This window comes from Bombina bombina, chromosome 12 (genome assembly GCF_027579735.1).
Source record: "Bombina bombina isolate aBomBom1 chromosome 12, aBomBom1.pri, whole genome shotgun sequence".
In the NCBI taxonomy this organism is placed as follows: domain Eukaryota; kingdom Metazoa; phylum Chordata; class Amphibia; order Anura; family Bombinatoridae; genus Bombina; species Bombina bombina.
In genome coordinates this window covers 96,823,684-96,842,469 of record NC_069510.1, presented here as the reverse complement: position 1 = coordinate 96,842,469, position 18,786 = coordinate 96,823,684, and the positions used below count along the sequence as shown (strand labels likewise).

The window sequence follows — 18,786 nt, the reverse complement described above, 5'->3', positions numbered from 1 at the left end:
CGCACCAGTCCAGAATCTCAGCACTGACTAAATGAGTCAATGAGAGCATAAGGTGCGAAGACATCATACCATAGAAATATCCCTCGAAATGTGCTGCCACCCTACATCCTGCTGCCTAGGCCAGAATACACCTCTGGTGCCAGTACTGCATGTACCAGGTGACTGGCACCCCTGCAACCTCCAGTGATTACAGGTTACACTAACTGTAGGTCTAGTTATGTGGTCTATTTGGTGCAGTGTGTGGCTTGCCACATGCAATATGTAGGCATGACCACCAGGGAGGCCAGAGTAAGAATACGGGAGCATTTAAATGATATTTCATCTGAGACTCCATGTTCTGCTCTTGCGGCCCATTTCATTGAGAGACATGGTGGTCATGTGGCCTCACTCAAATGGATGGTCATAGAAAAAGTTAGGAATCCAGTGAGAGGAGGCAATTTGGACCTGCTTTTGTCCAGAAGAGAAATTTTTGGGATTTTCAATTTAAATACCAGATTGCCTCAGGGATTTAACACTGAGGCTGACATAATTAATGTTTGGAAATAGAATTTAGTGTCTTATCATTTATATTTACATATCCCCACTATTCATTCTTCATGTCCATAAGTTTTATTACTATTTTTGAAAGTTTAAGATTCATTTAACTCTTATATGAGTCAAATAATTGGTATCATTAAATAATCCAAGTAAGGAGACATTGGTGAAATTTTCACTTAGATATTAGTGAATATTTATTTAAACATTCATTGCATACTCGCTCCAGGTGTTTATTCTTTTATAACTCACCTTTGGAAATTTAATGTCCCCTATAGTATTACTATGGGCTCACACATTAATTTACACTTAAAATAGACTATTGTATTATTTAGCTGTCTTTGCAGTAAGTCTGTAATTATTTTTCATTTCTTAAAGTTACATAATAGTGTGAAATTTATTTGTAGTAAAATTCCATATAAATTATAAATATGTGATTATAATTTAACACACAATGTAACCTTTGTTAATATTATATGAAAGTACAGTCCTCACTAATAAAAGAGTATAGCTTTAACTTAATGCTTAGTTTACCTGTGTGTTTATTTGTATCTGAGGTCACAATTCAAGACTTTAATGGTTAATACGATCAGAGATGTGTAAGATGTATCAGGTTACACTAATGATGGTTTACAGGTGTTTTTCATACAAGCTAACATATGAGCCTATAAAAGGTGACAGTATATGGTACTATCTAGGTATCTGATGACGGCTTAGGCCGAAACGCGTCATACCGGACAGCTTATACTTGCAAGTATTTTTTTATCTTTGCTATTCTGCTTGTTTAAATAAATGCTTTGAGAAAAAATATATTTTCCTGTGCTCCGTTTTCATTTGTGACTTTTTGCAACCTCCAGTGATCTTGCTCGCCTATTCAAGATCTAAGCTTTTGATGTGCACAGGAAGTAAACTTCACACATTTGCCCTAGTACAGGCTGTGCCAGGTGCTGTCCCTATCTGCAGACACGGTATGAGCTAAATCAGAGCTCTTCTGCTACGAGGCGCTAGAGCCAAACCAAATCCATTATCCGATTGGTGGAGCATCCTGTGACCTCACAGAGACACGGGCCAATCAGATGGGCACTGTAATTTACCCATCTTCACTATTTGTTTTGCCTCTGCCTGGGGGATTAGGAGGGCACCCTGCCGATCCTCTGGCATCCACTCCAAGTGAACCTTGGGGAATGAGGTTTAGAAGGGGGTCCGTGATAACCAATCGGATAATGGATTTGGTTTGTCGCTAGCACCTAGTCTTCTGCTGCTCGGTAAACCTCACACATCACAGTTGCATACATGGCTTGGGACAAAGACTGCATGCAACCAGAAACTAAATTTACTACATGATGCAAGTCTACTTGCATCTGGTCTACACTTGCTCAATGACCTATTGCAATTAGGGGGATACAGATTAACCCAATAAAACATCTCTATCACATCCCTGTGTGTTTTACACTAAGAGTGCTGGTGTGGGCAATGTGTGAACACTTCGTGTTAATAAAAGTGTTCTGTGTGTACAACAAAATTATATCATAGTACCTTAATGCAAACAGAGCTTTCATTAAAGGGACAGTATACTGAAAAATAGTTTTTCCCTTAATGTGTTTACAATTGCTCTTTTTACCAACTGCAGAGTAAAAAATGTATGGAAATTAGCTTTTAAAGGTTTATTTGTGTATATTAAAGCTCTGATTTTGTGTTCTGAAGCCACAACCTAATAAAATGGGTTGAGCTTGTAGGTATAATCAGATCTCATTACGTTATCACATTGTGTAAATATACCTGCTTCTTTATCTTATATCTGTCCTTAAAACATTCACCAGTACTTGGAGAGAAGACTGGATAATCATCATTGTATTACCTTATCTCTGCTTTATCCCACTGGGAGTGTAATTTCTTCTGCTGGCTGTGTTTACAAAGCTTATCTATAGCTTGGACCTGCGGCCACAAACTTTCAGAATAGGTCTGGATACCACAGGCTAAATCAACTATTTCAAATGCCAATATAAGGGTAAAGGAGCTACTTGTAAACAATTGAATACACTCCAGCAGGTAAAGTGGATCATTGGGAACAAATTAAAGGGGAGAACATTTTTGAGTAAACTGTCCCTTTAAGCCTTAATTTGGCAGTAAACTTCAGCATTAAGTCACCTTAAACGAACTGGTTAAAGATACATTTTCATATAAAATCTATACAAAGGGACACAGGTAGCAAATACAATCCGATGAGAAACATTTTGTGTTAAGGTGTTTTAAGAAAATAGCCTAAAAGCCCATTCTTATACCAATTAATGCTTGGTTGGATATAGAGATAAATTATACCAGCAGAAACTATTTGACCCAACATGTTGGCACAAAATCGAGGTGAATCAGACCAATAGTCAGGCTGTGTGAGCCTGGAGCATTTTCCCTTTGCATTTCGCATGTTGTTCACTTACCGTATACCCAGGCAACGACCACACACTGCCAGAATGTTTGCCAGAGAAGGGTCATCCCGCTGGCAGAGTAATAATCAAACAGTTGGAAGACGTACATGCCACCCTGTAAAGCAAAAGATATACAAGCTCAGATGTCAAGTAGTAAATGTGGTACCACAGACAGCTGTGTGAGGACTTTACACCCTCCTCAGTATACACACAACTGCACAATGTTCCTCAGATACCCTCTCTCACTGGCTATTTCAGCCCTGTAGCCCACTATAGGCCATAGTAGCTCACTGCACAAGGGAACAACACACCGAACGACTGGCTAAGGCAAAAACATGTAACGGCATCAGTATAGCAATGTTATTATTCTCAGGGACTTTGGGAAAATAGTTGTATACTGATATTTTATCATCTGAGTTTTTGTATTAAAAATCATTATAAAAGGTATCGATAGAAGCTAATATCTTATCCATATCCTATGATGAGTTAAAGGGACACTCAAGTCAAAATAAACTTTTATGATTCAGAAAGAGCATGCAGTTTTAAGACACTTTCCAATTTACTTCTTCATATTCACACCTTCTGGGGAACAATATCCTACTGAACATGTGCACAATCTCACAGGTTATACGTATACTAGTCTGTGATTGGCTGATGTCTGTCACATGATACATGGGCCGGAAAATGGGAGAAAAAAAAATTGTCATAAAAATAAAATCTACTGCTTATTTGAAATGCAGAGTAGGTGTTTTTGCCTTGTATTTTTATTATGCACTTGTTAATTATGCAATTTGTACTGCATTGAGCGGTCCTTTAAATCAGCTACATATATTTGCCTTCCCCTCAAGAAAACCTCTGATTTTGTGCAGCCTAGGTAGGATAACACTTTTCCACTAAAACCTGGTATTAAAATATAATGGTTGCGATAAGTATACTGTACGGAAAGGAAATGCATGCTCTAGTGCACTCTATTGTAAGTATAGAATCTCTGAACTGTACATTATCAGTCTCTGGTTAATGCTTAGCTTGTGCGATTCAATCACTTCCTCAACAAACACTGGTCTTTTTGTTACATATGTACAGTATGAGTCTATACTGTGCGTAACCTGATCTCCCCACTCTTTCTGGGGAAGGTTATATCCCTCTTATGAGCTCACCTCTGTCAGCATGGAAAGGTCAATAAGGAACATGACCGCACAGCACACGGCAACAGCCACCTCTCTCTGGTAGCGGAAATAGTAGCGAGCAGGCAGCATGTCCAGGATGGCGGTAATGAAACCCTCCACGCCCACAAACTGTGATGAGAGATAGAAAATTCATTAAAAGGGACACTCAAGTCAAAATTAAACTTTTAAGATTCAGATATAGCAGCAATTTTAAACAACTTTCCAATTTACTTCCATTAACAAAATGTGCAGTCTTTTTATATTTACACTGTTAGTCACCAGCTCCTACTGAGCATGTGCAAGAATTCACAGAATATATGTATATTCATTTGTAATTGGCTGATGGCTGTCACATGGTACGTGTATGCATTTATAATTGGCTGATAGCTGTCACATGGTACGTGTATGCATTTGTAATTGGCTGATGGCTGTCACATGTTACGTGTATGCATTTGTGATTGGCTGATGGCTGTCACATGATACCGGGGGAGTGGAAATTGACATGACTTGTTATGTTTTGTGATCATACATTTGTTGTTTATGCAAATCTACTGTATTTACTGGTCCTTTAATGTTGTAAAAGCTCGGACATGATTTCCTATCTCACCCAGTGGATATCATTCTATCTTGCAAGGAATCTCAGCGGGGCTTGTACAATGTCACAATAGCATTCGCTCTAGAGAGCTTGTAATAAGACACATCAGCGCCATTATAGCTGGTACTTGTATCCCCGGGTGAGAACTCACTCACTGGTTAACTTTAGATTTTGAAAGGAATCTCGGCGGGGCTTGTACAATGCCAATATGTTAGCTAGAGGTAGAAAACGTCACTTCTAGGAAGCTGAGAAAACATTTCTGGGTATTGGTAACTGGAGCTTTCCAAAGGTCACTAATTTATATCTAACTATACTAAAATACATTTGAAATACACTAATTATATGATGGGCAGCTGCCCCATAACTATGGCCCCTGTATGACATCTAACTGTGACCTAAACCAGCAGCAAAGACACAAGTACAAATTGTGCATAAGCATTGGTTGCATGCAGGTAGACAGGAAGCTTTAGTAAGGTCAGCGGCCAGGCTACTAGGTTGATATGCTAATCAGTAATGTTACTACTGGGTGGGGGAGTCATTGCATTCTCATACCCAGACAGCCTGCCCTCAGTATATATATATTATAGATAAATCTGAAGCTTACTCATTAATACGGTCTTGGAATAGATAATGGTCTGGCTTACATGTACTACTTAAAGGGATACTAACCCCACATGTTTTCTTTCATGATTCAGATAGAGCATTAGATTTTAAGCACCTTCCTAATTTACTCCTATTATCAATTTTTCTTTGTTCTCATGCTATCTTGATTTGAAAAAGCAGTAATAAAAGGTTAGGAGCCAGCCCATTTTTAGTTCAGCACCTTGGTAGAGCTTGCTGATTGGTTTGCTACATTTAGTCACAAATCAGCAAGTGCTACCCAGGGGCTGAACAAAAAATGGTCCGGCTCTAAAGCTTACAGTACTGCTTTTTCAAATCAAGATAGCATGAGAACAAAGAAAAATTGATACTAGGAGTAAATTAGAAAGGTGCTTAAAATCTTATGCTCTATCTGAATCATGAAAGGAAAAAAAATGGGTTTAGTGTCCCTTTAAAGAGAGTATCCGATTCTAGTCTAGTCTTATAGTACTCCTGTTTCTGTCACACTATTATGCAGTGCTGCAGACGGTCTGTTACGTCACCTGTTGTTACACAGTACAACTAACCTGGCTGTCCAAGCCTAAGAGGAGTAGCATGAAGAAGAATAGTGCAGACCACAACGGTGCCACTGGCATTAAGCTCACTGCCCTCGGGTATGCGATGAATGCCAAGCCGGGACCTGCAGGTAAAAAAGCAACATTCAGCACATCCAGAACCCCATCAAGATTATTCTAACCACAGTGAGTGTTGTGCAATGAGTGAGTAATGCAAGGAACACCTACATATTTATACAATATACACACAGTCTGTATTTAGCAAGTATCCATACCCAGGACCCACCTCTGCATATCCAGATCTCTGGAAATATTTTAGTTAAAGGGAGAGGAAACCCCAACATTTTCTTTTATGATTCGGAAAGAACATACAATTTTAAACAACTTTCCAATTTACTTCTATTATCAAATCTGCTTCATTCTCTTGTTATCCTTTGCTGAAGGAGCAGCACTGCACTACTGGCAGCTAGCTGAACACATCTAGTTAGCCAATCACAAGAGACAAAATGTGTGCAGGCACCAATCAGCAGCAGCTCCCACTAGTGTAGGATATGTGCATATTATTTTTCAACAAGGGATACTAAGAGAACGAAGCACATTTGAAAATAGAAGTGAATTTAAAAGTGTCTTAAAATGACCTGCTCTATCTAAATCATGTAAGTTTAATTTTGACTTTCCTGTCACTTTAAAGGGACATTATACACTAGATTTTTCTTTGTATAAATGTTTTGAACATGATCCATTTATATAGCCCATCTGGGAGTGTTTTTGTAACAATGTTTAGTTTTGCTTATTTTTAAATAACATTGTGCTGCTTTTCAGGCTCCTAACCAAGCCCCAAAGTTGTATATGTATACTGATGTATACAGACTTCAGACTGCTTCTGTTTGCATAATGGATCTTTTCATATGCAGGGGAGGAGGTTCTGCTGTCAGCCCCTTTCAATGGGTGTCCCAGACTAATCTCATCAACAGTGTTAAATTGGGAGCTTCTAAGTAAGTTTTTAAAAGGTTTTACACTGGATTTTTATATCAGTAGCAGTGCATATTATTCTTTATAGTAGTGTTTATTACATGCAGTTAAATGAAAATAGGTGTATACTGCCCCTTTAAGCTGCAACAATGTATAGGAGAGGAAACCCAAACAGTGTCTGGCAAACATAGGACTATACTTTATTAACAAGGTTTGTATGTCTGGGGCTTTAAAGGGACAGTGTACTGTAAAATAACTTGTTATACTAGTTCCAGAGTATAAACGGTATAGGAAAGTGTTCCTCTAGCTTTATTCTTATATATGAAATAGCTGGATTTGCTCTTTAAAATGGGTTGATCTTGGAGGGATATCAAACCTCCATATCTAGTCTCTGTCAAAGCTTAATACTTAGAGAGAACAGTTAAAAATAAATATGTTAGTACTTCCTCTTTCACCCCACCCCCCAGGAGTGTCATTTATTCTGCTGACTATTTTTACATAGCTTTTCTATAGCCAGTACTTGCAATTTTCAGTATCGGTGGTGGTTTCAAAAAAGGCAAAAGCAGCTATTCCAAATGGCAAAATAAAGGTCAAGGAACTATCTGCAAACAACTTAATACACCCCAGCAGGTAAAATTGATCAATGGCATTGGGAAGAAATGAAAAATAGGAACATTTTACAGCACATACAGTTTATTTAACTAAAAGTGGCGACACGTTTGCTGCGTTGCTTTTTATAACAGTGACCTACAGACTTAAAAACAATACAAGTATGCCAGGGCTGGATTTCAGAGAAACAAAACAAAAAAAGGGCAGAAAGACCTCGTTACACAATGTTGTCACTACTAACCTGATTCAGCCACTTTCGATATGTCCACACCCTGCTCATTCGCCATAAAGCCGAGGATAGAAAAGACCACAAACCCCGCAAAGAAACTTGTGCCGCTGTTAATCAGAGCGAGAACAAAGGCGTCCCTGAGAATGGAGAGAGCGACAACAATGGCATTAGCCAGCCGCACACACATTTGCTGAGTTCTGAGGATATCAGTGCATAATGTACTAATCTTAGTAGCCCAAGTGGCTAGCAATTCATCATAGCAGATTTCACAGGCCGAATACAAAGCTACTAGGGCACTGGGCTAGTAAGCAGAAATAATCAGGCACAGGATATACAGAGTTATTAAATAGTAATAAATGTGATCACTGCAGCTGGAAAAAGAATCCTTGAGATATCAGTGTCTGGTTATAAAGCTGAAACGCTTGTCACCCTGTTGGCTATGTAGCATTTTCCTAAATTACTCTGGTCCTTAAAGCCACAGCTACACTGCCAGCCTTACAATACACTGGCCTTGCACATTCCTATAGAAATCTTAAGAACTGGTGCCAACTACAAAAATCCGCACTTAAAGGGACATTAAACACTAAATAAATGCTAGATAGAATGATGCATTCAGAGAAAAGATTAGACTAAGAATAACATGTAGATGTATTTTTTAATACATTAGCTGTTTAAATAGTGACAAAATAAGTGTAAAATGTTAGTGTCTATAAAACAATGGGAGCTGCCATGTTGTAACGTAGGTTACTTTCTCTGCTGTGGCCAATTAGAAACAGTTATAAATAGGTCACTAGAGTGTGCAGCCAATGGTTGTGTGGGAATATAACAGTGTTCTGCACTTCCATTTCTAACAGGAACTGAAAAGCTCACAATTTCAGAATGGAATTACAGGAAAAAGGGGACAAAATAAATAATAAAAGTATATTGTAGATTTATATACAGTATATATATATATATATATATATACAATTTATCATTTTATATTACCATCTCAAAGTGTTTAATGTCCCTTTAAAGGGACATGAAACCCAATTTTTTTCTTTCATGATTCAGACAGAGAATGTGATTTTAAACAACTTTCAAATTTACTTCCGTAATCTAATTTGCTTTAGTATCCCCAGTTGAAAAGAATACCTAGGTAAGCTCAGGAACAGCAATGCATTACTGGAAGGTAGCTGCTGATTGGTGGCTGCCCATAAATTCCTCTTTAATTGGTTCACTAGATGTGTTCAGCTAGCTCCCTGTAGTGCATTGCTGCTCCTTCAAAAAAAGGATACCAAGACAATGAAGCAAATTTGATAACAGCAGTAAATTGGAAAGCTGTTTTAACATCACTATCTGATTCATGAAAGCAAAACTTTAGGTTTCTTGTCCCTTTAAAGGAAATAACAGAGAACATTGCATTGCAAAAGATTTGTTTAACAAAGTTCTGAAATAATTTGACACTGTTCTTCATCCCAGGGACACACCCCACGCAAAGCCTTTTTTTATCTTATCTCCTCTGCTTTAGCCAAATATGGACAGATATAAATTAACTTCTACAATGATCAAGCAATCACTGTGCATCATGAACTTACTGCCTCTGCTTTTCCAAGAACCAACCCCATTTCCCTAAATGTAAAGGCAGTAAAGAATTTAGCTGTTACAATCATTTGTTAACTTTCCAACAAGAATGTTATTTAGTGTAGCATTCGGTGGTATCAGTGTTTCTGGCTATCCCTTAGGGTGGGCTGAGGCCTCTCTGGGGTTAACTGCACACACCAGCGAGTAATCACTACATTCTACAGAAAGAGGCATGATGTGACATCTGCTCATCACATGGTCAGTAGGTGACATGCATTGTGCACGTGCTGCTCTACCTTGTACCAGATGAAGGGGCTGTCACCCTATGTGACCTGCTAGTGAGGGCACAGACCCTTTAGTGGGGGACAAAACAATAAAGGACCACGCTTGCCCTGCATGGGCACAGCTTTAGCCTATCCGTGGCCAGGGAACATGATGCTATGTGCTGCACACAACAGCTGAGGTGTCGGGAGGCTCTGTTTACAGCAACTACGCCAGCCAGCCATAAATCTCTGTATATAAAAGTCAGTGGGAGGGGACACAGCTCTCTCTGCATGCCAGGTGCCACAGCTCCAGAAATAGAGTATGATACCGGACTACGTGATACTTAAGTGTACAGGGAACGGAGTGAGCACTAATTTATAGCCAAATCGTGCAGCAGTCTCACAGCAGAGGTGGTAACAGTAATTACACTGAGGCACGGGGAGAGTTGCTTCAGTCACTTGGCATAGCCAATGCCATCTATATTTGGCACATACTGTGAGCTGTGTACTGTGTGAGGATCACAGCAGGGTATTCATTCTGCAGCAAACAGTAATACGCTGTATAGATGGGACACAGTGCCTGGGGAGGATGCGAATGTAAAGGGGGTGGGGTATTTATCCTAAGAGTGCCCATTTGGCAGGCAGGCGAATAAACAAGCTGGCACCGGGGCCTCTGTTTCCTTTCATGCTGAGCAACAGGACTTTATGTCCAGCATAACATTCCACAACCCACAGCACATTTTGTGGGCTAAATGACACAGATACATATCTCCTGGCGTGTAACTGTGGCCCCTTTCTACTTTCACAGGGTAATTTGTGCTTCTCTGTGTCCCCAGAAGCCTGGTGCCTCTGTGTATCCCTTCCGAGGGTCAGATCCTCACCACCCACTTTGTAGCTGCCATATAATATGATGTATAGATAGAATTGTATCCATAAAGCCTCTCCTCGCCCCTTTAATTATTGCAGAGCTGGGTATGACTCACATTTGCACAATGTTATCACCAGTATCCCTGTATAATGTAGTACTTCAGTAACAATGCTGTCACCAGTATCCCTGTGTAATGCAGTACTTCAGTAACAATGCTATCACCAGTATCCCTGTATAATGTAGTACTTCAGTAACAATGCTATCACCAGTATCCCTGTATAATGTAGTACTTCAGTAACAATGCTGTCACCAGTATCCCTGTGTAATGCAGTACTTCAGTAACAATGCTATCACCAGTATCCCTGTATAATGTAGTACTTCAGTAACAATGCTATCACCAGTATCCCTGTATAATGTAGAACTTCAGTAGCAATGCTATCACCAGTATCCATGTGTAATGTAGTACTTCAGTAACAATGCTGTCACCAGTATCCCTGTGTAATGTAGTACTTCAGTAACAATGCTATCACCAGTACCCTGTGTAATGTAGTACTTCAGTAACAATGCTATCACCAGTATCCCTGTATAATGTAGTACTTCAGTAACAATGCTGTCACCAGTATCCCTGTGTAATGTAGTACTTCAGTAACAATGCTATCACCAGTACTTTGTGTAATGTAGTACTTCAGTAACAATGCTATCACCAGTACCCTGTGTAATGTAGTACTTCAGTAACAATGATAGTACCAGTACCCTGTGTAATGTAGTACTTCAGTAACAATGCTATCACCAGTACCCTGTGTAATGTAGTACTTCAGTAACAATGCTATGACCAGTATCCCTGTATAATGTAGTACTTCAGTAACAATGCTATCACCAGTACTTTGTGTAATGTAGTACTTCAGTAGCAATGCTATCACCAGTACCCTGTGTAATGTAGTACTTCAGTAACAATGCTATCACCAGTATCCCTGTATAATGTAGTACTTCAGTAACAATGCTATCACCAGTATCCCTGTGTAATGTAGTACTTCAGTAACAATGCTATGACCAGTATCCCTGCGTAATGTAGTACTTCAGTAACAATGCTATCACCAGTACCCTGTGTAATGTAGTACTTCAGTAACAATGCTATCACTAGTACCCTGTGTAATGTATTATTTCAGTAACAATGCTATCACCAGTTTCCCGTATAATGTAGTACTTTAGTAACAATGCTATCACTAGTACCCTGTGTAATGTATTATTTCAGTAACAATGCTATCACCAGTACCCTGTGTAATGTAGTACTTCAGTAACAATGCTATCACTAGTACCCTGTGTAATGTATTATTTCAGTAGCAATGCTATCACCAGTTTCCTGTATAATGTAGTACGTTAGTAACAATGCTATCACTAGTATCCCTGTATTATGTAGTACTTCAGTAACAATGCTATCACCAGTATCCCTGTGTAATGTAGTACTTCAGTAACAATGCTATGACCAGTACCCTGTGTAATGTAGTACTTCAGTAACAATGCTATCACTAGTACCCTGTGTAATGTATTATTTCAGTAACAATGCTATCACCAGTTTCCCGTATAATGTAGTACTTTAGTAACAATGCTATCACTAGTACCCTGTGTAATGTATTATTTCAGTAACAATGCTATCACCAGTTTCCCGTATAATGTAGTACTTCAGTAACAATGCTATCACCAGTACCCTGTGTAATGTAGTACTTCAGTAACAATGCTATCACTAGTACCCTGTGTAATGTATTATTTCAGTAACAATGCTATCACCAGTTTCCCGTATAATGTAGTACTTTAGTAACAATGCTATCACCAGTACCCTGTGTAATGCAGTACTTTAGTAACAATACGATCACCAGTACCCTGTGTAATGTAGTACTTCAGTAACAATTCTATCACCAGTATCCCTGTGTAATGTAGTACTTCAGTAACAATGCTATCACCAGTACCCTGTGTAATGTAGTACTTCAGTAACAATGCTATCACTAGTACCCTGTGTAATGTATTATTTCAGTAACAATGCTATCACCAGTATCCCTGTGTAATGTAGTACCTCAGTAACAATGCTATCACCAGTATCCCTGTATAATGTAGTACTTCAGTAACAATGCTATCACCAGTATCCCTGTGTAATGTAGTACTTCAGTAACAATGCTGTCACCAGTATCCCTGTGTAATGTAGTACTTCAGTAACAATGCTATCACCAGTATCCCTGTATAATGTAGTACTTCAGTAACAATGCTGTCACCAGTATCCCTGTGTAATGTAGTACTTCAGTAACAATGCTATCACCAGTATCCCTGTGTAATGTAGTACTTCAGTAACAATGCTATCACCAGTATCCCTGTATAATGTAGTACTTCAGTAACAATGCTGTCACCAGTATCCCTGTGTAATGTAGTACTTCAGTAACAATGCTATCACCAGTATTTTGTGTAATGTAGTACTTCAGTAACAATGCTATGACCAGTATCCCTGTATAATGTAGTACTTCAGTAACAATGCTATCACCAGTACTTTGGTAATGTAGTACTTCAGGAACAATGCTATCACCAGTACCCTGTGTAATGTAGTACTTCAGAAACAATGCTATGACCAGTATCCCTGTATAATGTAGTACTTCAGTAACAATGCTATCACCAGTATCCCTGTGTAATGTAGTACTTCAGTAACAATGCTATGACCAGTATCCCTGCATAATGTAGTACTTCAGTAACAATGCTATCACCAGTACCCTGTGTAATGTAGTACTTCAGTAACAATGCTATCACTAGTACCCTGTGTAATGTATTATTTCAGTAGCAATGCTATCACCAGTTTCCTGTATAATGTAGTACGTTAGTAACAATGCTATCACTAGTATCCCTGTATTATGTAGTACTTCAGTAACAATGCTATCACCAGTATCCCTGTGTAATGTAGTACTTCAGTAACAATGCTATGACCAGTACCCTGTGTAATGTAGTACTTCAGTAACAATGCTATCACTAGTACCCTGTGTAATGTATTATTTCAGTAACAATGCTATCACCAGTTTCCTGTATAATGTAGTACTTTAGTAACAATGCTATCACCAGTACCCTGTGTAAAGCAGTACTTTAGTAACAATACGATCACCAGTACCCTGTGTAATGTAGTACTTCAGTAACAATGCTATCACCAGTATCCCTGTGTAATGTAGTACTTCAGTAACAATGCTATCACCAGTACCCTGTGTAATGTAGTACTTCAGTAACAATGCTATCAATAGTACCCTGTGTAATGTATTATTTCAGTAACAATGCTATCACCAGTTTCCCGTATAATGTAGTTCTTCAGTAACAATGTTGTCATCAGTGTCCTATGTGATGTAGTACTTCAGTAATAATAACCAAACACCCTATTTAATGTAGCACTCAAGTAACAATGGTATCACCAAAACTCATATATAACGTAGTACTTTAGTAACATTATTATCTGGCAGTCTCAGCATTTATTAAGCTCCTCATGTAATATATTTAAAGGCATAAAACACAGTGGAGCATCATGGTCCAGAGGAAAGTGACATAAATCACTGAGTGTACAATTCCACTTACTAAACATAGTAGACAAGTGCAAGTGACACAGATCAGGTTCCCTGAATATTTACAGCTTAACTTACACATTCAGGACCACAAATATAGAGTTGATTTGCTGAGATTAGCAAAGGAACGGATGCGCAGACCATGTGTGGTAAATGCCAATATGTAAACACTCATGTACGCCATATATTGTGTTGTCACTATTACTTATAATATGCACCAGTAGGCTTCTCTCTCTTACTTGTAGCAGTTGTTGTGAAAGCGATTGTAGCTGCCCAGGGCAGTCAGCGCACCAAGTCCGATAGCATACGAGAAAAAAATCTGAGTGCCAGCGTCAATCCACACCTAGTGAGACAGGAAAGAGAGTGTCACTGAGTGTATGCGCCAGCCACTCATCTCTAGCCATAAGCAAGCACACCTTATCTAGGGCACATAAAGGGCATGTTGGTGCTTACCCCTGGCCATAGCCAAGCTCACCTTATCTAGGGTAGATAAAGGGCATGTTGTTACTCACCCCTGGCCATAGCCAAGCACACATTATCTAGGGCACATAAAGGGCATGTTGTTACTCACCCCTGGCCATAGCCAAGCACACATTATCTAGGGCACATAAAGGGCATGTTGTTACTCACCCCTGGCCATAGCCAAGCACACATTATCTAGGGCACATAAAGGGCATGTTGGCCACTTACACCTAGCCATAGCCAAACATGCAATATATAGGGCACATAAAGGGCATGTTGGTACTGTGCCATGTCTAATACTCATCTATAGGCATCAACTGGAGTAATTCCTCCCTAATCAACCCGGAGTAATCATTTCCTGATCTTGTCTAATACTCTTGTAATAGCCTTACCTGGAGTAATTATTTCCTGATCCTGTCTAATACTCTTGTAATAGCCTTACCTGGAGTAATTATTTCCTGATCCTGTCTAATATTCGTGTATTAGCATTACCTGGAGTAATTCTTCCCTGATCCTGTCTAATACTCATGTAATAGCCTCACCTGGAGTAATTATTTCCTGATCCTGTCTAATACTCATGTAATAGCCTCACCTGGAGTAATTATTTCCTGATCCTGTCTAATACTCATGTAATAGCCTCACTTGGAGTAATTATTTCCTGATCCTGTCTAATACTTGTGTAATAGCCTCACCTGAAGTAATTATTTCCTGATCCTGTCTAATACTTGTGTAATAGCCTCACCTGAAGTAATTATTTCCTGATCCTGTCTAATACTTGTGTAATAGCCTCTCCCGAAGTAATTATTTCCTGATCCTTTCTAATACTTGAGTAACAGCCTCACCTGGAGTAATTCTTCCCTGATCCTGTCTAATACTTGTGTAATAGCCTCACCTGAAGTAATTATTTCCTGATCCTGTCTAATACTTGTGTAATAGCCTCACCTGAGGTAATTATTTTCTGATCCTGTCTAATACTTGTGTAATAGCCTCACCTGAAGTAATTATTTCCTGATCCTGTCTAATACTTGTGTAATAGCCTCACCTGAGGTAATTATTTCCTGATCCTGTCTAATACTTGTGTAATAGCCTCACCTGAAGTAATTATTTCCTGATCCTGTCTAATACTTGTGTAATAGCATGTTGGTGCTTACCCCTGGCCATAGCCAAGCACACATTATCTAGGGCACATAAAGGGCATGTTGGCCACTTACACCTAGCCATAGCCAAACATGCAATATCTAGGGCACATAAAGGGCATGTTGGTACTGTGCCATGTCTAATACTCATCTATAGGCATCAACTGGAGTAATTCCTCCCTAATCAACCCGGAGTAATCATTTCCTGATCTTGTCTAATACTCTTGTAATAGCCTTACCTGGAGTAATTATTTCCTGATCCTGTCTAATATTCGTGTATTAGCATTACCTGGAGTAATTCTTCCCTGATCCTGTCTAATACTCATGTAATAGCCTCACCTGGAGTAATTATTTCCTGATCCTGTCTAATACTCATGTAATAGCCTCACCTGGAGTAATTATTTCCTGATCCTGTCTAATACTTGTGTAATAGCCTCACCTGAAGTAATTATTTCCTGATCCTGTCTAATACTTGTGTAATAGCCTCACCTGAAGTAATTATTTCCTGATCCTGTCTAATACTTGTGTACTAGCATCACCTGGAGTAATTATTCCCTGATCCTGTCTAATACTTGTGTAATAGCCTCACCTGAGGTAATTATTTCCTGATCCTGTCTAATACTTGTGTAATAGCCTCACCTGAAGTAATTATTTCCTGATCCTGTCTAATACTTGTGTAATAGCCTCACCTGAAGTAATTATTTCCTGATCCTTTCTAATACTTGTGTAACAGCCTCACCTGGAGTAATTCTTCCCTGATCCTGTCTAATACTTGTGTAATAGCCTCACCTGAAGTAATTATTTCCTGATCCTGTCTAATACTTGTGTAATAGCCTCACCTGAGGTAATTATTTCCTGATCCTGTCTAATACTTGTGTAATAGCCTCACCTGAAGTAATTATTTCCTGATCCTTTCTAATACTTGTGTAACAGCCTCACCTGGAGTAATTCTTCCCTGATCATGTCTAATACTTGTGTAATAGCCTCACCTGAAGTAATTATTTCCTGATCCTGTCTAATACTTGTGTAATAGCCTCACCTGAGGTAATTATTTCCTGATCCTGTCTAATACTTGTGTAATAGCCTCACCTGAAGTAATTATTTCCTGATCCTGTCTAATACTTTTGTAATAGCTTCACCTGAGGTAATTATTTCCTGATCCTGTCTAATACTTGTGTAATAGCCTCACCTGAAGTAATTATTTCCTGATCCTGTCTAATACTTGTGTAATAGCATGTTGGTGCTTACCCCTGGCCATAGCCAAGCACACATTATCTAGGGTAGATAAAGGGCATGTTGTTACTCACCCCTGGCCATAGCCAAGCACACATTATCTAGGGCACATAAAGGGAATGTTGGCCACTTACACCTAGCCATAGCCAAACATGCAATATCTAGGGCACATAAAGGGCATGTTGGTACTGTGCCATGTCTAATACTCATCTATAGGCATCAACTGGAGTAATTCCTCCCTAATCAACCCGGAGTAATCATTTCCTGATCTTGTCTAATACTCTTGTAATAGCCTTACCTGGAGTAATTATTTCCTGATCCTGTCTAATACTCATGTAATAGCCTCACCTGGAGTAATTATTTCCTGATCCTGTCTAATACTCATGTAATAGCCTCACCTGGAGTAATTATTTCCTGATCCTGTCTAATACTTGTGTAATAGCCTCACCTGAAGTAATTATTTCCTGATCCTGTCTAATACTTGTGTAATAGCCTCACCTGAAGTAATTATTTCCTGATCCTGTCTAATACTCATGTAATAGCCTCACCTGGAGTAATTATTTCCTGATCCTGTCTAATACTTGTGTAATAGCCTCACCTGAAGTAATTATTTCCTGATCCTGTCTAATACTTGTGTAATAGCCTCACCTGAAGTAATTATTTCCTGATCCTGTCTAATACTTGTGTACTAGCATTACCTGGAGTAATTCTTCCCTGATCCTGTCTAATACTCATGTAATAGCCTCACCTGGAGTAATTATTTCCTGATCCTGTCTAATACTCATGTAATAGCCTCACCTGGAGTAATTATTTCCTGATCCTGTCTAATACTCATGTAATAGCCTCACCTGGAGTAATTATTTCCTGATCCTGTCTAATACTCATGTAATAGCCTCACCTGAAGTAATTATTTCCTGATCCTGTCTAATACTTGTGTAATAGCCTCACCTGAAGTAATTATTTCCTGATCCTGTCTAATACTTGTGTACTAGCATCACCTGGAGTAATTATTCCCTGATCCTGTCTAATACTTGTGTAATAGCCTCACCTGAAGTAATTATTTCCTGATCCTTTCTAATACTTGTGTAACAGCCTCACCTGGAGTAATTCTTCCCTGATCCTGTCTAATACTTGTGTAATAGCCTCACTTGAAGTAATTATTTCCTGATCCTGTCTAATACTTGTGTAATAGCCTCACCTGAGGTAATTATTTCCTGATCCTGTCTAATACTTGTGTAATAGCCTCACCTGAAGTAATTATTTCCTGATCCTGTCTAATACTTGTGTAATAGCCTCACCTGGAGTAATTATTTCCTGATCCTGTCTAATACTTGTGTAATAGCCTCACCTGAGGTAATTATTTCCTGATCCTGTCTAATACTTGTGTAATAGCCTCACCTGAAGTAATTATTTCCTGATCCTTTCTAATACTTGTGTAACAGCCTCACCTGGAGTAATTCTTCCCTGATCATGTCTAATACTTGTGTAATAGCCTCACCTGGAGTAATTATTCCCTGATCCTGTGTAATACTTGTGTACTAGCATCACCTGGAGTAATTATTCCCTGATCCTGTCTAATACTTGTGTAATAGCCTCACCTGAAGTAATTATTTCCTGATCCTTTCTAATACTTGTGTAATAGCCTCACCTGGAGTAATTCTTCCCTGATCCTGTGTAATACTTGTGTACTAGCATCACCTGGAGTAATTATTCCCTGATCCTGTGTAATACTTGTGTACTAGCATCACCTGGAGTAATTATTCCCTGATCCTGTCTAATACTTGTGTACTAGCATCACCTGGAGTAATTATTCCCTGATCCTGTCTAATACTTGTGTACTAGCATCACCTGGAGTAATTATTCCCTGATCCTGTCTAATACTTGTGTAATAGCCTCACCTAAAGTAATTATTCCCTGATCCTGTCTAATACTTGTGTAATAGCATCACCTAGAGTAATTCTTCCCTGATCCTGTGTCATACTAGTGTATTAGCATTACCTG

General features: G+C 38.9%; 1 protein-coding gene across 1 annotated transcript in view; it reads right to left on the bottom strand.

Moving 5' to 3' along the window:
- The window catches only part of SLC6A8 (solute carrier family 6 member 8), a 74,830-nt gene that overhangs the window by 8,117 nt on the left and 47,927 nt on the right, over positions 1-18,786 (bottom strand). The window contains exons 6-10 of the mRNA XM_053695829.1: positions 14,194-14,297; positions 7,695-7,819; positions 5,885-5,997; positions 4,115-4,252; positions 2,970-3,072 (exon numbers count right to left, since the gene is read on the bottom strand). Of these exons, the coding sequence (XP_053551804.1) occupies positions 2,970-3,072; positions 4,115-4,252; positions 5,885-5,997; positions 7,695-7,819; positions 14,194-14,297 (583 nt within the window). The remainder of the gene's footprint in view (positions 1-2,969; positions 3,073-4,114; positions 4,253-5,884; positions 5,998-7,694; positions 7,820-14,193; positions 14,298-18,786) is intronic.